General features: G+C 38.2%; 1 protein-coding gene across 1 annotated transcript; it reads right to left on the bottom strand.

Annotated features, from left to right (window-relative positions):
* Positions 1 to 7904: 7904 nt before the first annotated feature.
* LSH5 (LIGHT-DEPENDENT SHORT HYPOCOTYLS-like protein (DUF640)) lies at positions 7905 to 9532 on the bottom strand. Its single transcript, XM_008805881.4, has one exon. It carries the CDS (start codon positions 8908 to 8910, stop codon positions 8095 to 8097), a length of 816 nt encoding a protein of 271 aa, XP_008804103.4. The 5' UTR covers positions 8911 to 9532; the 3' UTR covers positions 7905 to 8094.
* Between the last annotated feature and the right edge of the window lie 10423 nt (positions 9533 to 19955).

Raw genomic sequence — 19955 nt, 5'->3', positions numbered from 1 at the left:
CTTTGTAATAATAAAAATCTGCTGGAGTTTCAATAAAAACATATATTAATTTATAATATTTTAAAAATATAATTACCAAATAGTAAATAAATTTTTTTATAAGATTACTATTTCAAAAAGTCATCCTTCTTGAGTTTTATTTTTAAAAGTTCTACCGCCAGTTTTAGCGCCAAAAAAAAAAAAAAAAAAAAAAAATCTACCGCCAGCATAGCCTTACAGACTTCCATCCTTTCATTCCGGTCATGAACAAAGGGGGACAGACTATTTCACAGCGGAGGGTACGGTGTCAGATGTTGTCTTTCAAAACAGAAATGAAAGCGACAGAGAACATTGAAAGAGGTGCTAAATTTTAGCAGTACAAACGCGCCATAATTGATCTCCAAACATAGAATAGAGAGAAAAAGTTGTACGTAGACGCGAACGTGACCCTGACACGCGTTTCAATCTTATCCTCAGGTCCGATCGCACTACCAGTCAAACAAAAAAGTCCGTAGTCGTCACGCCAAAATTTCGGTGCCACGATGATTATTACCAGCTTGGACCACGCTAAAATGATCAGATAACTCGGTGATTGGACGTTTGGATTGATAGGCCCTTTCTATGGTCCCGAAGGTTCGGATTTGGATCCTGTGCATGTTTTGGGCAAAAAAAATATGCGATGGCCATATAAAAAATAAATAATTATTATTTATTTTTAAGATAGGTTATACTGCATAAAATATGCACTACAAATTTTTTTTAGATTATGTGGTTGATCACTCTAGAGAGTCCTGTGGGTTGAAAAGAGAAAGTTACTTAGAGCATTCCATAACTTGTTGTTATTTTATTTTTTTAGATGTACCTGTATTCGAACTATATGAATCGTCTATTTAGCAAAAAAAATAATCTTCAAATTCATTTGAATTGGTTTTGCATGACAAAATGCTCCTAATAGCTAATAACCTTGACTTTTCTGGGCTACATAGGGGGACAACTAGCTGTCTTAGCCCTCCAATATGCCTGCTCATTGGTGTTACTACTATACTAAAAAGGCACGAATAATGCAGGAACTACATATTTTTAGTTTTATGTCAATAGTACGAGATATCTTAACTACTTATACATATCGCCAAATTTAAATAATAATTTATGAGTATTTTTTCGTAATGAAACTTTGAATTATTACAAATAGTACCTAAGTGGATTCAATTTACTATTTATGCCTTTTAGGATTGACCCTACAGTGAAGTTGCACCCTTGCATGTCTTTGGGTTTCTATTCAGACATTAGGGACATAGGTGCTATGTATGAGCCAGCACACTTTTATCATATATGAGTAAATCTTATAGGACACCTTTTTCATGAATGCGAAAAAAAAATTGGCGCAAGATGAGATTCCGATGAAAATTCCTGATGCAGCAGCTTCCTTGTATTATTGGATGGTTTGCTATTCATCCATGGCATAAGAACCACCGTCTTTGGATGTCATGCCAATCGTAATTATCTGTGATTTAAAACTAGATCTCTTAAGTCCAACCTGATATTGAGTAGCATCCAAACTCTTTTCTATATATACTAATGAATGTCCTAAAATATGGAGATATCATATTCTACTCCACATGCACCATGTGGCGGTGCACCGCACCAATCACGACCTCTTATCTTTGTGGACCTAATTCATCAAGTGTCTATCTCGATGCACTGCTATAGGAACAAATGATTGTGATTGATAATTTAATGTAATGCATGCAGTGTAGGATATAATTTCTCCAGAATATGTTCCATTTTATATATAATGACTGGTGGTGTGTCCGCTATTTAGTCTTAGAATTTGGATACCTCAGCAGACTTGGTTGTCCAAATTTCCTACAACTTGAGCATGTGAGAGATGCTTTTATTGTTTTTTTGGGACTCACTAGGGTAGCTTTTGACTTCTGATATTTTTGGGAAAGTTACTGAGATTCCCTTCCAAAATTACTTCCTCCTTGATTCCTCAGAAAAAGATTGTCACTGGATAGAGTTGAATGTGAATTGATTTTAATGGGGGAAGATATATAATACTACAGATTGAAGCCATTCAGAAATTTTGTGTTAAAGCTTATTATGCATGCATCCGATTTGCATCCTGACTTCTAGAGGACTTGCAGGATTTCCTTCATTCACTTTATCATACGTAAATAATGCATTTACCCGTTATCTTCTAGGTCCTTGTGTATCCAGCACTAGTTTTTTTTTTTTTTTTTTAAATTTTCCATCATATACAAATGTATGATCTCCATGATGACGCTGTAATCATCCACCTCTGTTTGAATCAGGAGTTGAGAGTTGCTTATTGATTCATCCACCACAGTTTGAATCATGCGAAGGTTTCTACTGAACTTTTATTTAAATTAGGTCATTATTTTTACTTTCACATCCAGCTGCTCGATATCACTTATTTGCTCTTAAGCGTCCAGACTTTCATACTCAAACCTCTACATATCAGATGGAAGTTTGTCAGACTGAAATGATCAACCAAATGGACGACTTGAAGTTCCTTGGTCATAGGCATAGTTAAGTAAGGCTGAAATTGTATCCATGCAAGCAAAAAACTACCATGTTAAATATAATGAAACTGCTAAATTTTTTTCTTACGATGGTTCTTCAATTAATGCGCCCTTAAAATTCGAAATGGTAAAAGGATCATGACTGAAATGCATTTGTTATCATGTTATCATCCCCCTTCTCCAAAGTAACTATGATTGCCATTGCCAAGTCTTTTGCTCCTTAGATTCTCATAGTACAACCTTTTTTCTGTAGTGACAATTCTCGTAGTACAGCTTATCAAGTGTTCATGCACTTTAAGCACGTACTGGTGAATTAAAGCCTCTCACAACTCCCAGATTTCAACTTACACCACAGCGTATTTTCTATAAAGATTGCCTCCAGAAGTCTAAAATAAGGATGAGTGGCCTCTAGAATTTACCTATGCGATCGTCTTTTTGGAGGAAAGTTACTTTTATACTATAGAAAAGAATGAAATTACATTGGATTCTCACCCGACAATTGATTATGCGCGATCATGCTTTAGGGAATTAAATCTTCTTTTCTTTTGCTTTAACTGTCGTTCATTGTCCTACTTGATTTCTTTTGTCAGTACGATATATATAATAACATCCTGATAGACATGCTCATTACATATCAATTTAAATCTAGCACTATCTACAATGATGTTTCTTATGTACTCATAAGAGAACATGTGCAGGAGATGACATGGTAAGTGCTCATTTATTTATTTATTTAGGGTTACATGTAAATGCTCATTTCTTGACACTTGGAATCATGCTGTCATAAAGTTCGGGATCTAATTTTCTTACAACACTAGAGTAACTTTGACCATTAATAAGGCTGCTGTTTGTTGACAGTATTTCTGTTTTACATTATTTGCACCTCTTGACCATAGAAAGAAGGGTCTGTCAAACCACTGAAACCATCTTGTATGATTTTCTCCAAAAAAACAAAAAAGAATAATTATAAGGATGGGTAACTGGTTCAGTATGGAAAGGATGTGAACATAGTTTATAATCCATCATTGGATTCCTTTACCTAATACTCCTAATCTAAGGACTTCTATTGATCTAATAAACTCAGGATTCGCATCACAAAGTCAATAAAACAGTGACTGCAAATGGATGCTTCAACCTTGGTGCTTAGGTGTTCACCTTATAGTCAAACCATTAGAGGGAGGCTGGTGCTTTCAGTGCAGATTACTGAATTGTGACAGATGTCATCTTATCACATGAAGATAGCTGAATGCATCCTAGCAAGACCCCACCATTACTCCGTGGGTGGAGTAGTGCACTTAGCAATAGAAAAACCCGAGTCTATTTGAACTCTAGCTTCTTAATTTTTAGCTGGTGATTATAATTATATTAACTGGAACTTCTGGACCATTCATTTCGAAATGGCCATTAGAAGTGACTGTATCTTCCATGAAAATGCTCATCAAACTTTTTTCTTCCAGAGAGTCATGAGTGCTTCTGTTTATGAGATTCAAGCTTCCAATCCAATTCCATAGGTTCTAAGCACTCCTAACTACTACAAGGTACATTGGTAGCCTCAATCTTACCTAGTTCTGAAAACGTCATTGCATACTTTTGGTTAATCCAAAATCACTTGGATTTCACCATATTCTAACTTAAGATAGCACCATCTAAGCCACATCTTTGAATCATGTATCAAATGTCAACTCCTTAATTTCATTATATTAAAAAAATTATGAGTTAATTTGATGTTGAATAAATTGCGTATGAGCATATGTATTATATTTCATCTAATATAGTTTCAGTAAAGTCATATTATATCCAACAACCAACCCTTATGCATTAGCAAAGCACAATACATTGGCTTCTACTTTTCCATAGAACACTTATTCAGCCTCCCTTAAATCTCTAAAAGGAGACTAGCCAAGGGGGCCAAAGCTGGATCAGACTATCTCATATGTAAAAGAATGATCACAACAATAATCAAAGCGTGCTCGACATGTCGCTATTGCATGCACAAGTTGTAGAAGCAGTGCGATCCATGCACATATGATAAACTATTCATGTTATTTAAGAATGCTTAAACTAATGATAAACAAATCGTAACATTTCTCCCTCATCTAGGAAAAAACTAATGATAAACAAATCGTAACATTTCTCCTTCATCTAGAAAAAAACTAATGATAAACAAATCGTAACATTTCTCCTTCATCTAGGCTCTAGAAAGACATCAACATCATACATATTACTATATTCTTACAACAACCATGCATTCAAAATAAGCCCTCAACTAAATCCAAGCACCTTGAGGTAACCCTAAAAACTCCTATCGAAATAATAGACAATTGGTTGAGACATGAGCATCATCATAGTTATAGGGTCTATTGATGATACTCTGAACCAATTGAAAGGAACCCACATGAGAGGTTTTCCTTACCATTATATATATTAACCATAGCCATAGGAGCCCTTCACTATATAAGATCCAAAATAATCCACAAGTCTAAAAGCCATCGGATTGCAAACCACGGATCCCCAAAATATCAATCATCGAAGGGCAGAACTGTAGCCCAATATAATTTACTCACTACGATTCCCTAAAAGGGCCTCCAATCATCAGATTGACAACTTGCTTCCTTTTGTTCAGAACCAATTCAGAAAGTCAGTCTCCTGTTCATACCTATGTCACCAACGGTCAGCATCTCTTGCCTTATTCCTATAGGCAAAACAAAGACCGGCACGACACAGAAAAAGTGGCTAAGCCCTTCCCCAAGCCAAATTAGGGAACGATTTAAAACAAAGGAAGAGGGAATATTGGAAAACAAGACACCGCAAGAAAACCCCTAGGTATAGATTCACAGAAGACTTATTGGTGCATCTTGTCAGAGTAAAGAAAAGAGAGTAAAATGAAAGAAGCAAACCACTAAGCCGAACCACATCAGCTTAAATGACTACATTTGGAATTACTTATTTAGTCTGTGGTCAGATGCCTAGAATTCTTAAAATCCAATCACTCAATCAGCTTGAGTTTTTAGAGATCTTTTTTTTTTTTTAAAGTTCGTCTTTCTTTCCTCCATGAGAAGGTGGCATCTAATGATGACTAAAGGATGCAAATAAAAACAGCGCATCCAATGACTCAAACCAACAACAGGAGGGAAATCTAAGACCAGACAAGTTGGAGAAAAGTTAACAATTTTAATACAAGTAAAATAGCTCCAGTCAGTGAGAAAGGAGAGAGATATGCACCTTTCCTCGCGCTTGGGCGGGGGGATTGGTGGTGGTTAACAAAACAGCAAGAAAAAGAAAAAAAAAAAGGAAAGAGGAAAGAAAGGAGGTAATGTTATTTTAATGGATGGGATGTCTTGCTTGGAGGCAATGGCGTTTGGGTTATTTAAGCTATAGGTACCTGTCAAGCTCGGTCTCCATAATAATGTTGCCGGGGAGCGAGGACAAGACCAGACGGTGCTGATGTGCCGTCCCTTTCATCTCTATTTTAAAAAATAATAAAAATAAGGAAGAAGAAGAAAAGGAATCAGGCGTCACAAACTCCACCGCCCCCTCCGTTCTGATCTAAAAACAACAAAAAGTTAAGTGGACTCTCAAGCAAACCGTACAAGCTACCTCTTCTGCTGCTGCAGCTGCTACCCTTTGTGCACAGTAACTACCAGTTCGGTCTACCTGGGGTCAAAACAAGCGACATTGATTTCTTTCCTACCATCTTCCACAAAATTTTTATGACTCTGATGCTTTCATGGCATTTAGTTTCCTCTCTCTCTCTCTCTCCGTGTGTGTGTGAGGTGCATTGGCAGTACTGTTTCTCTAGACTTCTTATTGTGCGTGAGAGGGGAGAAGAGAGAGAAGGAATTTACTGTTGTGCTTGTGATGGGCAAGAGGACAAATGGAAAAAAGAGACGCCGGTTAATAAGAGGGAAGCTTGCACCCAAGCCAGACTAAAAAACGAAGGAAAAAAGAAGCGTCCTCATTTCTTGGTTGGAACTAGCAGGGAATGAGATGAAGAAAGTAGTATTCTGGAAAACGATGCAGAGATAGATAGGATAGGTTGGATGTAAAGAAAAGGGATCAATTGTGGAAATTGTGATCTATGGAGAGATAAGTCAGGCTACTATACAGAGGTCGTTTTCAATACGTAGTGATGTAATATCACATAGAATAATATGTATGAGAGAGCAACACACACACAGAGAGAGAGAGAAGAAGGAGCAAAAGCCCAATCTCTTGGGCGCCAGGGAACTGCAGTGCTGGGATAAGAGGAGGGATGGGGAGGAGTCCAGGGCTGGGAGGAGAGTCAGGGGGACGCCACACGTGCGTCAAAGTCCCCACGTAGCGAGGCCAGAGAGCCAGGGAGGGTGGTGGTGCGGGCTGCTGAGCCCGGGGGACCAGTGACTGATTCGTTAATTTATTCAAACCAATCGGCCTCTCTCGTCAGCAGCACCATAAACGAAAATCCTTCCAAAGAGGTGGAAGAATCGGGACAGTAGACAAGGATTTTAATAGGAGGAGGCAAAGTTTTGGTACGATGAAGAAGAGGAGGAGGAGGAGGAGGAGGAGGAGGAGGAATTTGTGTTGTTAACTGAAAAATACTGTTCAGAAGGGGAAGAGAATATGAACTATGTGCTGATTGGTTCACCATGGAATATTATGGGAGGAGACTGCATTCTTTTATTACGAGGAAGAAGAGCACTGAATTCATGAGTTTCTGGGTTAGTTTTAATTCTTAATAATAAGAAGAAACAAGAGAAAGAAGTAGAATTAGTACAAGATCACACTAAACTATGAGAGATAGAAAGGACGAAGCTAGACAAGGAAAGAGAAGTTGTATCACACCTTACCTGCAATGCACACAGAGAGAGAGAGAGAGAGAGAGAGAGAGAGAGAGAGAATAGGATTCAGAAACTGGAAGGTAATGGTTTCGCAAAAGTAGATACTTCACTGCTGATGTCAAAACCATGTAATGGAAGAGGAAGAAGGTGAACTATATAAATTAGGAACTAGAAGATGCAGTTCTATATGATGCCATACTAGAAATTGAACTAGAAGATGCAGGTGCATGATGCTGTGCCAGGAATTTAGTAGCACCTCTTTGCATTCCACTCAAAATATGCAGTCTTTTACAGGAGGACGATGGTACTAGAGATTTTGAGGAAAAAGGAGACTAAGGGGTTAATCCCAAGTCACCTATAGGACAGCACTAGATTGATGCGTTTTAAGTACAACAATTAAACAACACAAGAGTTCAGTAGACACTCACCCCGTTTCCAATCTAAACTAAAGGGTTTGGGACTAATTGAACGACTACTTCAATATGGCAAGAAAAGGAAAAATGAGAAGAATATCAATCTGTCAGCACCGTTCACGCCATTAGATAGATAGATAGAGAGGAGATATCAGAGAACTTACTCTCTTTTTTTTGTTGATTTTTCTTTTTCGGAATTTTTTCCCCTTCATCAGCCTCATGAGAAATAGAGAAAATTGCCTCAATATTATGTCCTATATTCCCCTACCCCGTAACCACCAAATAATAATAAGAACAATAACAAAGTAAAATTAGAAAGGAAACGAGAGAAATCTATACTCAGGAAGTGGAGGCCGAACTCCCTGGCGGGGGCGGCGGAGCACCAGATCCCTCCCCCGCCCCCGAACTACTCCCACCACCACCACCACCACCACCACCACTGCTCCCACTAGCACTCACGCCAGCAGCAGAAGCAGCAGCAGTAGCAGCAGTAGACGCAGAAGTCTCTCCTCCACCTCCAGACGACCCCTCCGCACCTCCTCCACCGGCAGTGGCGGAGGAAGAAGCCCCGGCGGTGGTCTGCGGCACCCGCTTCCGCTTCTTCTTCTCGTACGGGATCCCTCTGGCCTTGGCCTGGCTCTCTCTGACTTCACGGAGATACATCCTGACCGCCCGGGCGCCGAAGGGGTTGGACTCGGGCCGGCCGCCGTTCTCCTCGTAGGCGGCGCGGAGGCGGCCGATGAGCGCGTCGAGCGAGCCCCAGGCCTGCTTCAAGGGGCAGGCGCAGGGCGCCGGGGGGTTGGGTTGGCCGAAGTAGGCGCACCCGCTCAAGTGCACTTTGGTTTTCCCGAACTGGTCCAAATATTTCAAGAACTCTATAACGTGAGCTCCACTGCACCGTGCCAGCGTCAACGGTGGCTTGTGGTTCCTCAGGTACTGCAGAAAAGTATTCCAGTCCCTTCTCTTCTGCGACTCGTATCGACTCAGCTGCTGCTGCGGCTGCTGTGGTTGAGCTTGGGGCTGAGGTGGAGCAGGTTGAGAAGCTCGAGTCTGGTGTTCCCCGGCTGCTTGTGAGGTTGCGTCGCCGGCGGCAGCGACGGTGGTGGACGAGGGGCCTTCTACCCCGCCTTCAGGAGCGTCAGGGCCCGATTCCATACACCAGCTTCGCTTCTGTTGACTATTTTGGTTTGGTTTGTTCTGGTTCACTATTCTAATTACTCTGTTCTTTGATGGGGGAAGCTGGGGGCTTACATTCCTTTCCCTGGAGGCATACAGTGGAGGCAGTGCAGGAGGAAATGGTGGGTCGATGGGACGTTACAAGGGAAATTTTGAGAGATAGATAGATAGATGGATGGAGAAGAGGAGGGAATACACGAGAAAGGGTGGGAGAAGAGGAAGTGACCGCGAATGAATGAACGACTGAGAAGAGTGAGAGAGGGTGGTGGCCCCAAGGCTTGGAGCTGACGCGGTACTCTTCACCACCCTTCCCTGGCTCCCTGGCACCATTGCTCGTAAGGGTCGCGGGAGGTCATTTTATTTAGGTTGTCGTGTGCTTGATGCGTGGTTAGGCACTAACGTGGCTGCCCAATACGACAATGAAGGGGGTAATTAATGGGTTCTGGTGGCCAGAAGTCCGTGTTCTCGCAAGTAGGGGTACCATCCCTACTCTAAGAGGAAAAGGTAAAAGGAAAGGGAGAAGAAGAAGAAGAAGAAGGAGAAGAAAGAGATGGAGAAGGAGGAGGAGGAGGAGGAGGAGGAGGAGGGGCCGAGGGAAGATGTTTTTTAAGCAATTTTGGTAGGTGGGTCTTATGTCGAGGCTAGTGGAACCGGTTAAGTTAGATGTTCAGGAGGAAGAGTTGCAAAGAAATCTCTTTCTCTCTCCCGTCTCTCTATATTTTATTCTTTTGTTTATTCTTATTTTGCTTTCACTTTCTGGAGTGCCCCATCCTTCATTGGAGAGGAGAAAATAAAAGGAAGCATAGCTATTCCTCCTCGACTGGCCCACCATCCAATCGAGCTCGTCAAAGTTTAGATTCGAAGCGACCAAACGAGTCATAAGTTCACCTAGACACGCTCCTTTTCATAAAGATAAAAATATCTTGCTCGGATTACAATCACTTGAATTATTCTTCTTTTCGGACAAAGAAAAGGAAAATTAGTTGCACTATAGTTATCTAGGTTCATATTTTTAAGTATGCATCATAAAAAATTCAAAATTAGAACTTCTAGTTGCTACATAGAGAGGTTATTATAATTCATTAGTGAATAATGCTATAATTGAAACCACTATCATCATCTGCATCCAGCATAAAGCAAGTGGGCATTCAAGACCGACCAAATCTTTTTCATCCATGGTTGCGGATGCACTTGATGATGCAACCAAGTGAATGAATTGATTAAATCATGAAAAGATGGAAGTATTAGACTTCATTAGCTGATCAATAAATAAGTGAATCGATTATTAGGTAGTGCAAGCGTATCAACTTAAATAAGCAAAAAAAAAAAAGAAGTACCGCTTTATGCATATATCGCAACCCATGATCTGATCAATTGCAGGTTGATATAAATGCTCGAGGGTTTGTAGATCCACAAACATTTTCTAGTCAATTGCACATAAGTTATAGGAATGATAGACTTTTCAACCAGAGTGCCATTTGAGCAGCATTTCCTCTCTCTCTTGAGTAGAATTTTTTAAATTCCACGAGGGAACAAGTACGGCAGGTATTGTTTGAATTTCTAAATAACTTTTCGAGGTTATTTGGAATTTTCTTGGCATTGTTTGAACTATTACCTTAGCATATATTTCTCGAGGGTCTGGGAACCATTCCCCACTGACTCACTGATCTAGGTTTTTTCTCGCAGGTTTAAGAACTGGTCCAAATCAACATGTTGTTGCAGACTGATAGAGCATTATCAATATTTGCTTTTGTAGGAAAGTCACTATCACTGCTGTCTCTCTAGCTTTCATTCCGTTCCCTCCATCCAATTGTTAGTGGGCATCTATAAGCATTATCAGTGTGATTAAAGCTGGTTAATCTAGGAATAAAGAGAGAGATAAATAACAATCCTCTTTAATGCATTTGGTCGGGCAAGAACATTGACATATGGGGTCCATAATTGAAGGGCGAGAGAGCAAATAATCTTAATGGCTTGCTTTAGCAACAAAGGCACTGGTAAATCCTCTTGCGGAGTCCTATGCCTGCACTTTAAATGGAGCATGAAAGAAGTTAAAAGGTTTAAATTCAAAATGTTACCATTACTCGTTATATAAGGTGAAAAGCATGCAGGAACGAGTAAAATGGATTTAAATTTTTAGGATGACCAGGAAATGATGGTATGGTCCACATGATCAATTCCTATATGAGGTGGGACTATAATATCTCTTCAGGTGGTAGTCATCTACTCATCATGTAAACAAGCGTGTTCACCTGTTCTCAGAAGGAAGAAAAACAACATTAGGTTTCTGGATCACAATAAGATGATGAAAATTGGTTGTTCTGGATGGGTTTACAATGCAGGGCTCATCATAGAATCTAGAAAAAGGAGGCTTGGTAGCATGGTATTATGAACAGTTTTCAAAGAAAATAATCTTCCTCTTACATGCTATCATGGCAACAAAATATGGCTAGTGTTGTATGTGGATTGAGCTGTGTTTAGGCATTCTATTTTTAAGCAAGGCTATTATTTGCGAGGAATTTCGTGACAAGTCTAGTGGCAGGAGGAAGATGCGTGGGCATGCCATCAGTGTTGGATTAGCCAAGAGAATAATTGAAAGAAAGATGATTAGAGTGGCATAGGTTTAGGTGCATTGACCTTCAAGGACTTTCACTACCATCACACCACTTGTTCAAAAGTAAATAGATAGAATTAAATAGGATATAGGTAGGGCTATGATCGAAGAAATCTATTGTTACTACTCCTATGGGTAAAGCAGAGTCCTGTTGATAAATTATAAGCAAGATAAAGTAGGGTAAAGCAAATATAATTAAAGATAAATTGAATTTATTGATGTGTCGCTCTTTTTTTTAGCATTACAATATGATATTAATAAGTGATATTTATTGACTATCTTGATACTTATTCTTATCATTACACACTACATAAATCACTATTGCCAAGAGTGATAGGTAGTGCTACCACTTTGCTTACATTCTAGGTAATAGTAAGATGAATGGTATTAATTAGTTCTGCCACTTATCCTTATTAGTATGCTATGTAGCCATTATTTTCATGCATAGTAGGTAGTGTCACTATTCTTCTTACTTCTTAAGTAGTTTAACTGCTCCCATGTCATGGATATGACAACCAACATTCTCGAACTTCTCTCCACTAAAATTCTCATCCTAGACCTATAGTTCTCATTCCATTCAGTATATACTATGATCACTCAGTCTATACCTTTGGCCTCTTGAGTTTTACCCCTTTTCTGCATAACCCATTTAAAGACCTACTATTCGGTCTACTCTAAAGGATCTTCCGAGACTTATTATTTGGTTGGTCTTTGGAAAACCGTTGTCTATCTGAATGTGGTGTAAACAACTGTCAAATAAATAAGTTATAAGTAAGTAGATCATGTTCAACTTAAACTATGGCTCACTGAATTACTAAATAAATTGAGCTTGAGCTAGGTTTAATTTTCTTATGCTCAACTTGTTAAGCTTGAAATAGAAATTTATTATATTATTTATTTTATAGACAAAAATGGAATTTCAACTATTATATGAAATGCAACAATGGAAATTATTTCAAAGTTTGTATATGAAGGCCTTGAGGCACCTTGAATTTTTTTTAGGTCTGTTAAAGGGCACATTTGTGATCATGTCGAGTTTGGTTTAATTGAGTTGGCTCAAGCTTGTCCCAATGATAAAAATGAGCTATGCAATGGTGGATCTCACTCTAGAAGAAGGAACATTTAAACCACAATTTTTTTAGGCTAGATTTCCTGCAAATGAATTGAACAAAGCCCAAAAACCTCGAATATGTTGATTTCAATGGGATCGAGTTAATGCAAACAAACCTTAATTTTAGTAGCATAAATAAATTTTATGAGCTTAATGATCGATGATGAATTCCTATGCATCCATCCTATCATTGACCAACCGGTCTATCAGGTTAAAAAGGATGTTGATTTGATTAGGTTATTTTGATAAAATTTAGTATATCATGTATCTAAACATAGCGTTGCAATTCAAATCAAAATCAACCAACATGAAACTAGAATTAAATCTGCAGCATGTCAATTTACACATCATAGTATGAAGGGGAATCAGAAATGTGCAAGTGTTGAGTGAGTTACGCCCACGCCCACAAGGAGGGAGGGAGGGAGGGAGGGAGGGAGAGAGACCCTCTCATGTAATTTTGACATCTTGCTTGATTGAAAAAATGGACAATCCCTGATCATCATGTTAATTTGCTTTTATTCTAGCCGACATGAATGAACAGTTACTTTCAATGACTTGTCCACCAAAGCAAAATTGATCTCTGATAGAAGAGACCAAGAGGAATCTTGGTATTTTCCAACCTCACAGTCTAATTCGAGTATTCGCCAAAGCTTATTCTTTTGTTTTCTTGTTTTTGTTTTTTTATAGAAGCTTGTTCTTTTGCTGATCTGTTCATATTCAGTGATATGACTAATCTAAATCTCATTATATTTTCATGATCAAATTGTTGCTTGGGACCGCTTCCATTTGCCAATGAAGGGCTAGAGTGTTTTCCATTGTTTTTTTTTTCCTGAAAAATGGAGCAGGACTGGTTTACTCAAAAGAAAGAAGGAAAATACAATGAGAGTATGATCATCCTAAGCTGAACTTGGGAACTCAATCTCCTAAGAAGAGTGCAAGTGGGTCGACCTGAGACTTTTTTATATTAAATTTTGTTTGTTTTTGTTTTAAGATGCATATATGCATATGCCTTCCACTTAGGTAAAAATAGGTAAAAAAACACTAAAAGTAGTTTGAGCCCTCCTGGGTGCTGGGATTTTGTGTGACAGGGGTTTGCATTTTTTTTTTTCGAGAAATATGGCAGGGATGCCCCCCTAGTAGGAATTTAACTCTGAACCTCTCCGAAACAAAAAGGAATGCCGACTAAGCTAAGGCTGGTTAGTGTGGATTTAGATATCCTTAATTTTTTTTGCTTGCTCTTTTTTTTTTTTTTTTTTTTTGAGGCTGGATGACTTCTTATGTTTTACTAGGGCTTTGAATGTTGGTGTTTCAGCTAAATGTTGTGAGTATAGTATCTCTCAGCTAAGTGTTGGCCTTCTCCCTTCTTAATTTTAGCATCATCTACCTCTTCACAGAACTGGTAAATGGTTTTCCACCACTTATAAAAAAGAAATACTAACTTGAAACTACACCAACAAGTAAGTTCATAATCAGCTATAAAACAGCCAGTACTCCAAGAAAATGAATATTTACCTACGGATGTTTTTATACCCACAGATAAAAATCCGTCGGGAATATTTAGTTTTTACCGACGATAATTTTATCCGTCGAAGTACAAACAGCAGTGCAAAAGTTTTTTTCAACAACAAATGAGTTTTGCTTCAGTATATTTTTATAAATAATAATTGTTTCTTGTATTAAATCTCAGGGAAAAGGAGGCGCTTTAGATGTTCACCGGTTCAACTAGTTGACAAAAAAAAGGATCTCTTTCCGTCTCTCTCCCAATATTGCGTTAAAGGGAAAGAGAGACCGGGGTGTGCAAGAGAGAACATGGGTGATATAATGATAGATAACGATGGAGAGAGATCATGGGGGTTTCGAGTGAGAGAGGGAGATGGAGTGCGACATAGGGATGTGCGATAGTCCTCGGATTTTTCTTACAAGATTTTCTAATTAGTAGATAATTCCTTCCAAATCAGGATGCTAATTTGATATAAAGAGTCTTAAATTTAAGGAAATGTATACATATGCCAAGTCAACAGGATACGAGGAAAGCCAACTGTTGGTTTCAAAAGAAAAAGAAAAAAAAAAGCAAAAAAAAACCCAGAAGGTTTAGAGAGGAAAGAATGTACTGAAGCAAAATTCTTTGATATTTTCTTGTAAGAAAAACTTGATCTTTGTTCATCTATAAACAGTCCCATGTCATAAAGAGCTATATATGTTCCTTTTGTAGCTTCATATTTTCAGAAGTATGCGCATGATATGGTATTTCTTTAATATTACTGATTTGACGTACAAATAGGATAAGAGATGCGGGTCTTTTTCAACTACCTACTGGCCTCTAGTTTTTGTCCTCTTCAGCAAATCAAAGTTTAAATTTCTTTTATCTCACCCTTTGTTTTCATACTGTAAAACATGGTTGAGATAGAGTAAGACGTCAGGGATGTCTAACCATCAAAAGAGTGGAGTGTATTCCCTACCAGAAAAAAAGAGCGAAGTGTATTCATGGATCCCCTCTTTCCATCTTTACTCCTTTTGCTTGTGTAATGTATGGATCCCCTCTTTCCATCCTTGTTCCTTTTACTTTGTTTAAGAAATCATTTTCATAGTTCTGATGTTATTTAACTAATTTTTAACCACCCTAATCATCTGAATATTTAGTTATTTTATAGTCTTTTTGCCTTTAAAAGATGCTACAATTATGATTACATTCTAAATAATCACTTAGTTTAGAAGAAAATCCAGGTAAATATTCTACTAATTAGAATAAGATATCACAATTTTGAGAATTGAGACAGGGAGTGAACATTTTCCTCTCTTCACAATCTTTTACTCCTTTAGGTTCTTAGATAAATTAATGTGATGAAAATACATAATCCCAAAAGACTTCACGGACTTCATAAAGTGCACTTCATGAAAGCAGCCTCTAGATAATTAACATGCTGTATGAAAGGCATATATATACACATACATATATACATACATATATATATATTTATATAGTTTTAATGTTGCATCACGAACACGTATACAAATTCACTTTCAAAAAAATAATAATAATAAAAATAAAGCACTAGAGACTGCTTTCATGAATTATCTATAACATGTAATTATCTTTCGACTTTTGCACTCGGAACCTCTATTTAGACGAGGGGTGCAATCATTAGACTATCATGTAGTTCATAAAAAATTCTTCAAAGTTATTTAAAATTTTTCATTTATTAGTTTATTACATTTTAATCTAGATTTCTAGACTATCAATAATAGCTTCTACAGCACCAAAACTCGTCTCTACTAGAATTCTACTCTCTAGCCGGCTTAATTGTTAGCTAAGCTTGTGAGCAAGCTAACAGACAACCTCAAAAACAAGTATAAGTAATCCACGTTACAGCACTAATTCGTAGCCATAGCCCTAGTGGAATTTTAGGAAGGTCTCTCTTTCACAACCCTGCTTAAAACAGTAGCTCATCCAAGGGTCTATTTAAATAATAATAATAATAATAATAATAATAATAATAATAATAGCTAAAGAAGCTTGATCTCATATGGTGGCTAAGAGCATTCAGTTGCCGCGCAAACCATCTTCTCTGATAGAATAAATCCATTCGGTACAAAAATAGGTGGAGTAAGGTTTCAGAAAAAGATAGGTTTCGTACCCTGCGGCCATAATGAACATAAAAAAGAAATACTTATATAAATGAAGTGATGGGCACCCGGAAACGAAAAAAAATATAAGAAATAGTACTGAAAGATAAAAGTATCTTTTGGCCATCATGGACGTGACACTTCACCCTCCTAGTATAATATGCTTTTGGGGTCAGAATGATATGCAAAGCCAACTAAAGGGAGCTTCACAGAGGCCAATGGTGTTGGTCTCGTACGGATCCATGCACTCCATATATCATTAGCTATCATAATGGTGAGGCTCAAACTATCATATGGTGTACCAGATAGTTGGTTTACCCTTTCCTTTCTTTCTTTCCTCTTTTTTTTTTTTTTTTAATTTTCCCCTTAAAAAGTTTATAAATGTGAGGATGAATTCAATGCCACCATTCCTCGATCGCCGGCAAACATTTTTTTCCTCCAACCCCCTCGAAATCCCAACAGTGACATCGCCGCTCCCACACATTTCATCCTTTTTTTTTTTTCAGAATTTTTATTTATACTAGGGTGAAGGAGGACCCTACCACAAAAGATTCCAACAATCATTCAGGGTGCCATGCAATCAAAGCAAGAATGGAAAGCGAATTCCCAATAACTAGGCTATTATAGGACCTCATAAAATACTGCCACTTTGATGTTGTGATAATAGTATATTCTAGTGTATGATTGTATCTTTGGCCCTATTTGCCATTCTTAATTAAGAAGAAATGCTTTGCGAACTTTGGTGCTTTGAGGACCCACAAAATTTGGGGCCAATCCGCTAGCATGCAGATCCTACCGTGCATTGGCCCCGCATGAAGTGAGAGGGTTGTCAAGAAGTGGGTATAGGTAGCTTTAGTCTTGGATCTCTCCGTTGAAGTTGCTCTCAAGAAGTAGGTCCGTGGAATGAGTGGTTTTAAGTTTGAGTTTGTTCATCTCACTCATGAATCACTCTTTGTGCTATTTTTTTTTCTTCCTATAGAAATATATATGGTGACATTGTGTAGCCACCAAATCTGGTCTAGAAGGTAGAAGAGCGCCAACCGATCCATATGGACAGAACGACTAACTGGTGATCTAAAGGACGCTGATGGATTGATTTCATCAGCGTCATTTGGATATAAAATATTTAACTAAATTTGATTTTTTTATTTTATTTTGTTGTGTATTCATTTTAAGTTTTTTATTTTTTTTTTTCATTCTCGCAATTTTAGTTGATATGTCTAACTAGTAATACAAGAAAAAAAATGTAGAATCAAGATTAGTTTTGAGATTTGCAAAACCACCCTAAGGATATCTATAATCTTCATAATAAATGTTGATAATGTGTATTCATATTATCAGTCAAATGAGTGAGATTGAAGAAAGTCAATATTTAATTATCTTTCTTTCGTTGGTTGAAAAATATTATGGGATACCACCACCAAGGTTTGAATAGGGGTGGCAATGCTTAACCCTCATCATGTATCCGATCCAATCCATATCTTATCCGACCCAATCCGATTGTCACCTCTAGGTTTGAACTGTATCTTCTCTACATGAAGAGGGTGTCAATCTACTGAGCGAAGGCTTATTCATAAAGTTTCTCTTTTTTTTTCCTCATTTGTATTACTTTTGGTTATTTAAGTAGGGCGAGAAGTGGAGATTTCAACATTTTTGTCTTATTGTTTTTTTTTTTTCAAATTTTAACATATGAGATGAGGATTTAAGTCCCGAACTAGCTACTAAGTTTTCTTCAATTGGTGCTGATACAAGATAAAACTTATTTTCTCTATATTTCTCATCATCCCAACGAACTCTCACTATATTTCACTATAAAAAAATCTTTTTTTTTCTTCAAAAAGTTCAAGAATTTATATTTTATAATTTTGTTAAATAAAAAAAATTTCACACTGAAAATTATACTAGCATGATAGAGAACTGGACCTCATTAGAACACCCCGAGCCCCATACTTTTCTCCCGACCACGTCCTGGACCGTCGTCATACATTCCGAGTTTGAAGCTAGCCAGCGTCAACCAGGCACCACCGGAAGCCCGCGACGACGAGAGCATTTCCGGGCCACCACCGCGAGAAATTATTGCATGAACCAGGTCCAGTGGACCAGTCAGCATATGTACGGTAGATAACAAGGCACCTCTGAGATTGTTTAAATACAAGGGGGCAACGAGGCTGGTGATTATTGGATTGGTCCACTGGAACCTGGTCCATCTGCTAATAATTCGATCACCAGCACGACCACACCTGGCGATTATTTGGTAGGGCCCGCCTTCTATATATCCATGGCACGGTTGCCTCGGGGACCTCTTTTTCGTCGGCCGATTCCGCCATTGAGGAAGGACCCACCTCCATCACATGTTAACGCGATGATGTCGGTGGACCAGTCCGAACCAAGGGTTAAGAGGCAGTGCCAAAGGCTGAGAGTCTGGCTCTCGCTTCGGCTACTTGCGATAAGGACAGGTTTTATTTTCGATGAAAGCGAATATATACGCTGGCGCATGAAGGAAAGCATTGAGGAGATCTTTGACTCTTTGTTGGGGATGGTGGGCTCCTATCTATCTCCCATTGGATCCATGCATTGCATGCATTTATTATGAATTAATGTGGCTCTGCAATGATTTAGGCAGCCGTCGTCTTGCTTGTTGGATCCATCTGAACACAACTGCTTTGCAGCTAATTACTTACTTCCTGTTCTAGTCTTATAGATCTTGTGCCCGTTTGAATATTTGATCCATAAATAATCTCAGGACTCTTGGAAGCACTCGCACTCAAAAGCTGAGTACCTGGACATACTTAGCTTCAAAAGCTAGTTTCTATTACGCACTGCAACGTCAGATGGCGATGAATGTTCGAGATTTTTTTTTTTCTGCAGATTTTGCAATATTTTGATCTGCAGCAAAATCGACTGTAGTTGTTTTGTAGTCATGCAGTCGTTGGTGCAGATAGTATCAAGTCACCTGCTTTAGCGCTTCGGCCCCGCCCTTCTCCTTCCCATAAAAGGAAATAGGGAGGGAACTTCGACATATTTACTTTTCCACCTATCTTATAAGGAAAACCCAAAAGTTATATAGGGATAAAAAGATTCCTATTAACGGAGTTAGTTAGTCCCCTAACTTAAATAAAAAAATTTTAAAAAAAATATTGCATGCCCCAAGAGAGACCATCCACGAAGAAAGACCATCTGCATCATTTTTGGTCCTTGTCAAACCTTTCTTTCTATCATCTTTCTCATCAAGCCATCTCTCCCATCCATAACAGCTTCCTTGTCCTTTCGAGTCCCTTTCTCCTTTCCTTTTGGAAACTATATATCGATTTAACCAAAAGTACATATTGGAACGTTGAATGACTATTTTGCTAAATGTGTATCACCTGACCGTATGGTGTATACTCATGAATACCATATTCTGAAAACTATGTATTGGTTTACCTGAAGGTATATATTGGATTGTTACTGAGTGTGCATCAGAAAAACTTATATTATATATTAGGAAGCCAACAAATGTATATCAGTTGATCATGTAGTGCGTATTGATGAGCATCTTATATTCAACTGTATCGATTTATTTAGCGATGTGTATTGGGATATTGGATGATAGTATTGCTAAATATCGACTAGCCATATACTATGTACTGATAAACATAATATTCTGAAAACTATGTATCAATTTATCTGGAGGTA

The sequence above is a fragment of the Phoenix dactylifera genome, chromosome 8 (genome assembly GCF_051530095.1).
Source record: "Phoenix dactylifera cultivar Ajwa chromosome 8, Ajwa_hap1_PhDact_Kaust_v1.1, whole genome shotgun sequence".
NCBI classification, from domain to species: Eukaryota; Viridiplantae; Streptophyta; class Magnoliopsida; order Arecales; family Arecaceae; genus Phoenix; species Phoenix dactylifera.
Note: the sequence above shows the minus strand (reverse complement) of the source record. Positions and strands in the feature narration are given on the sequence as shown.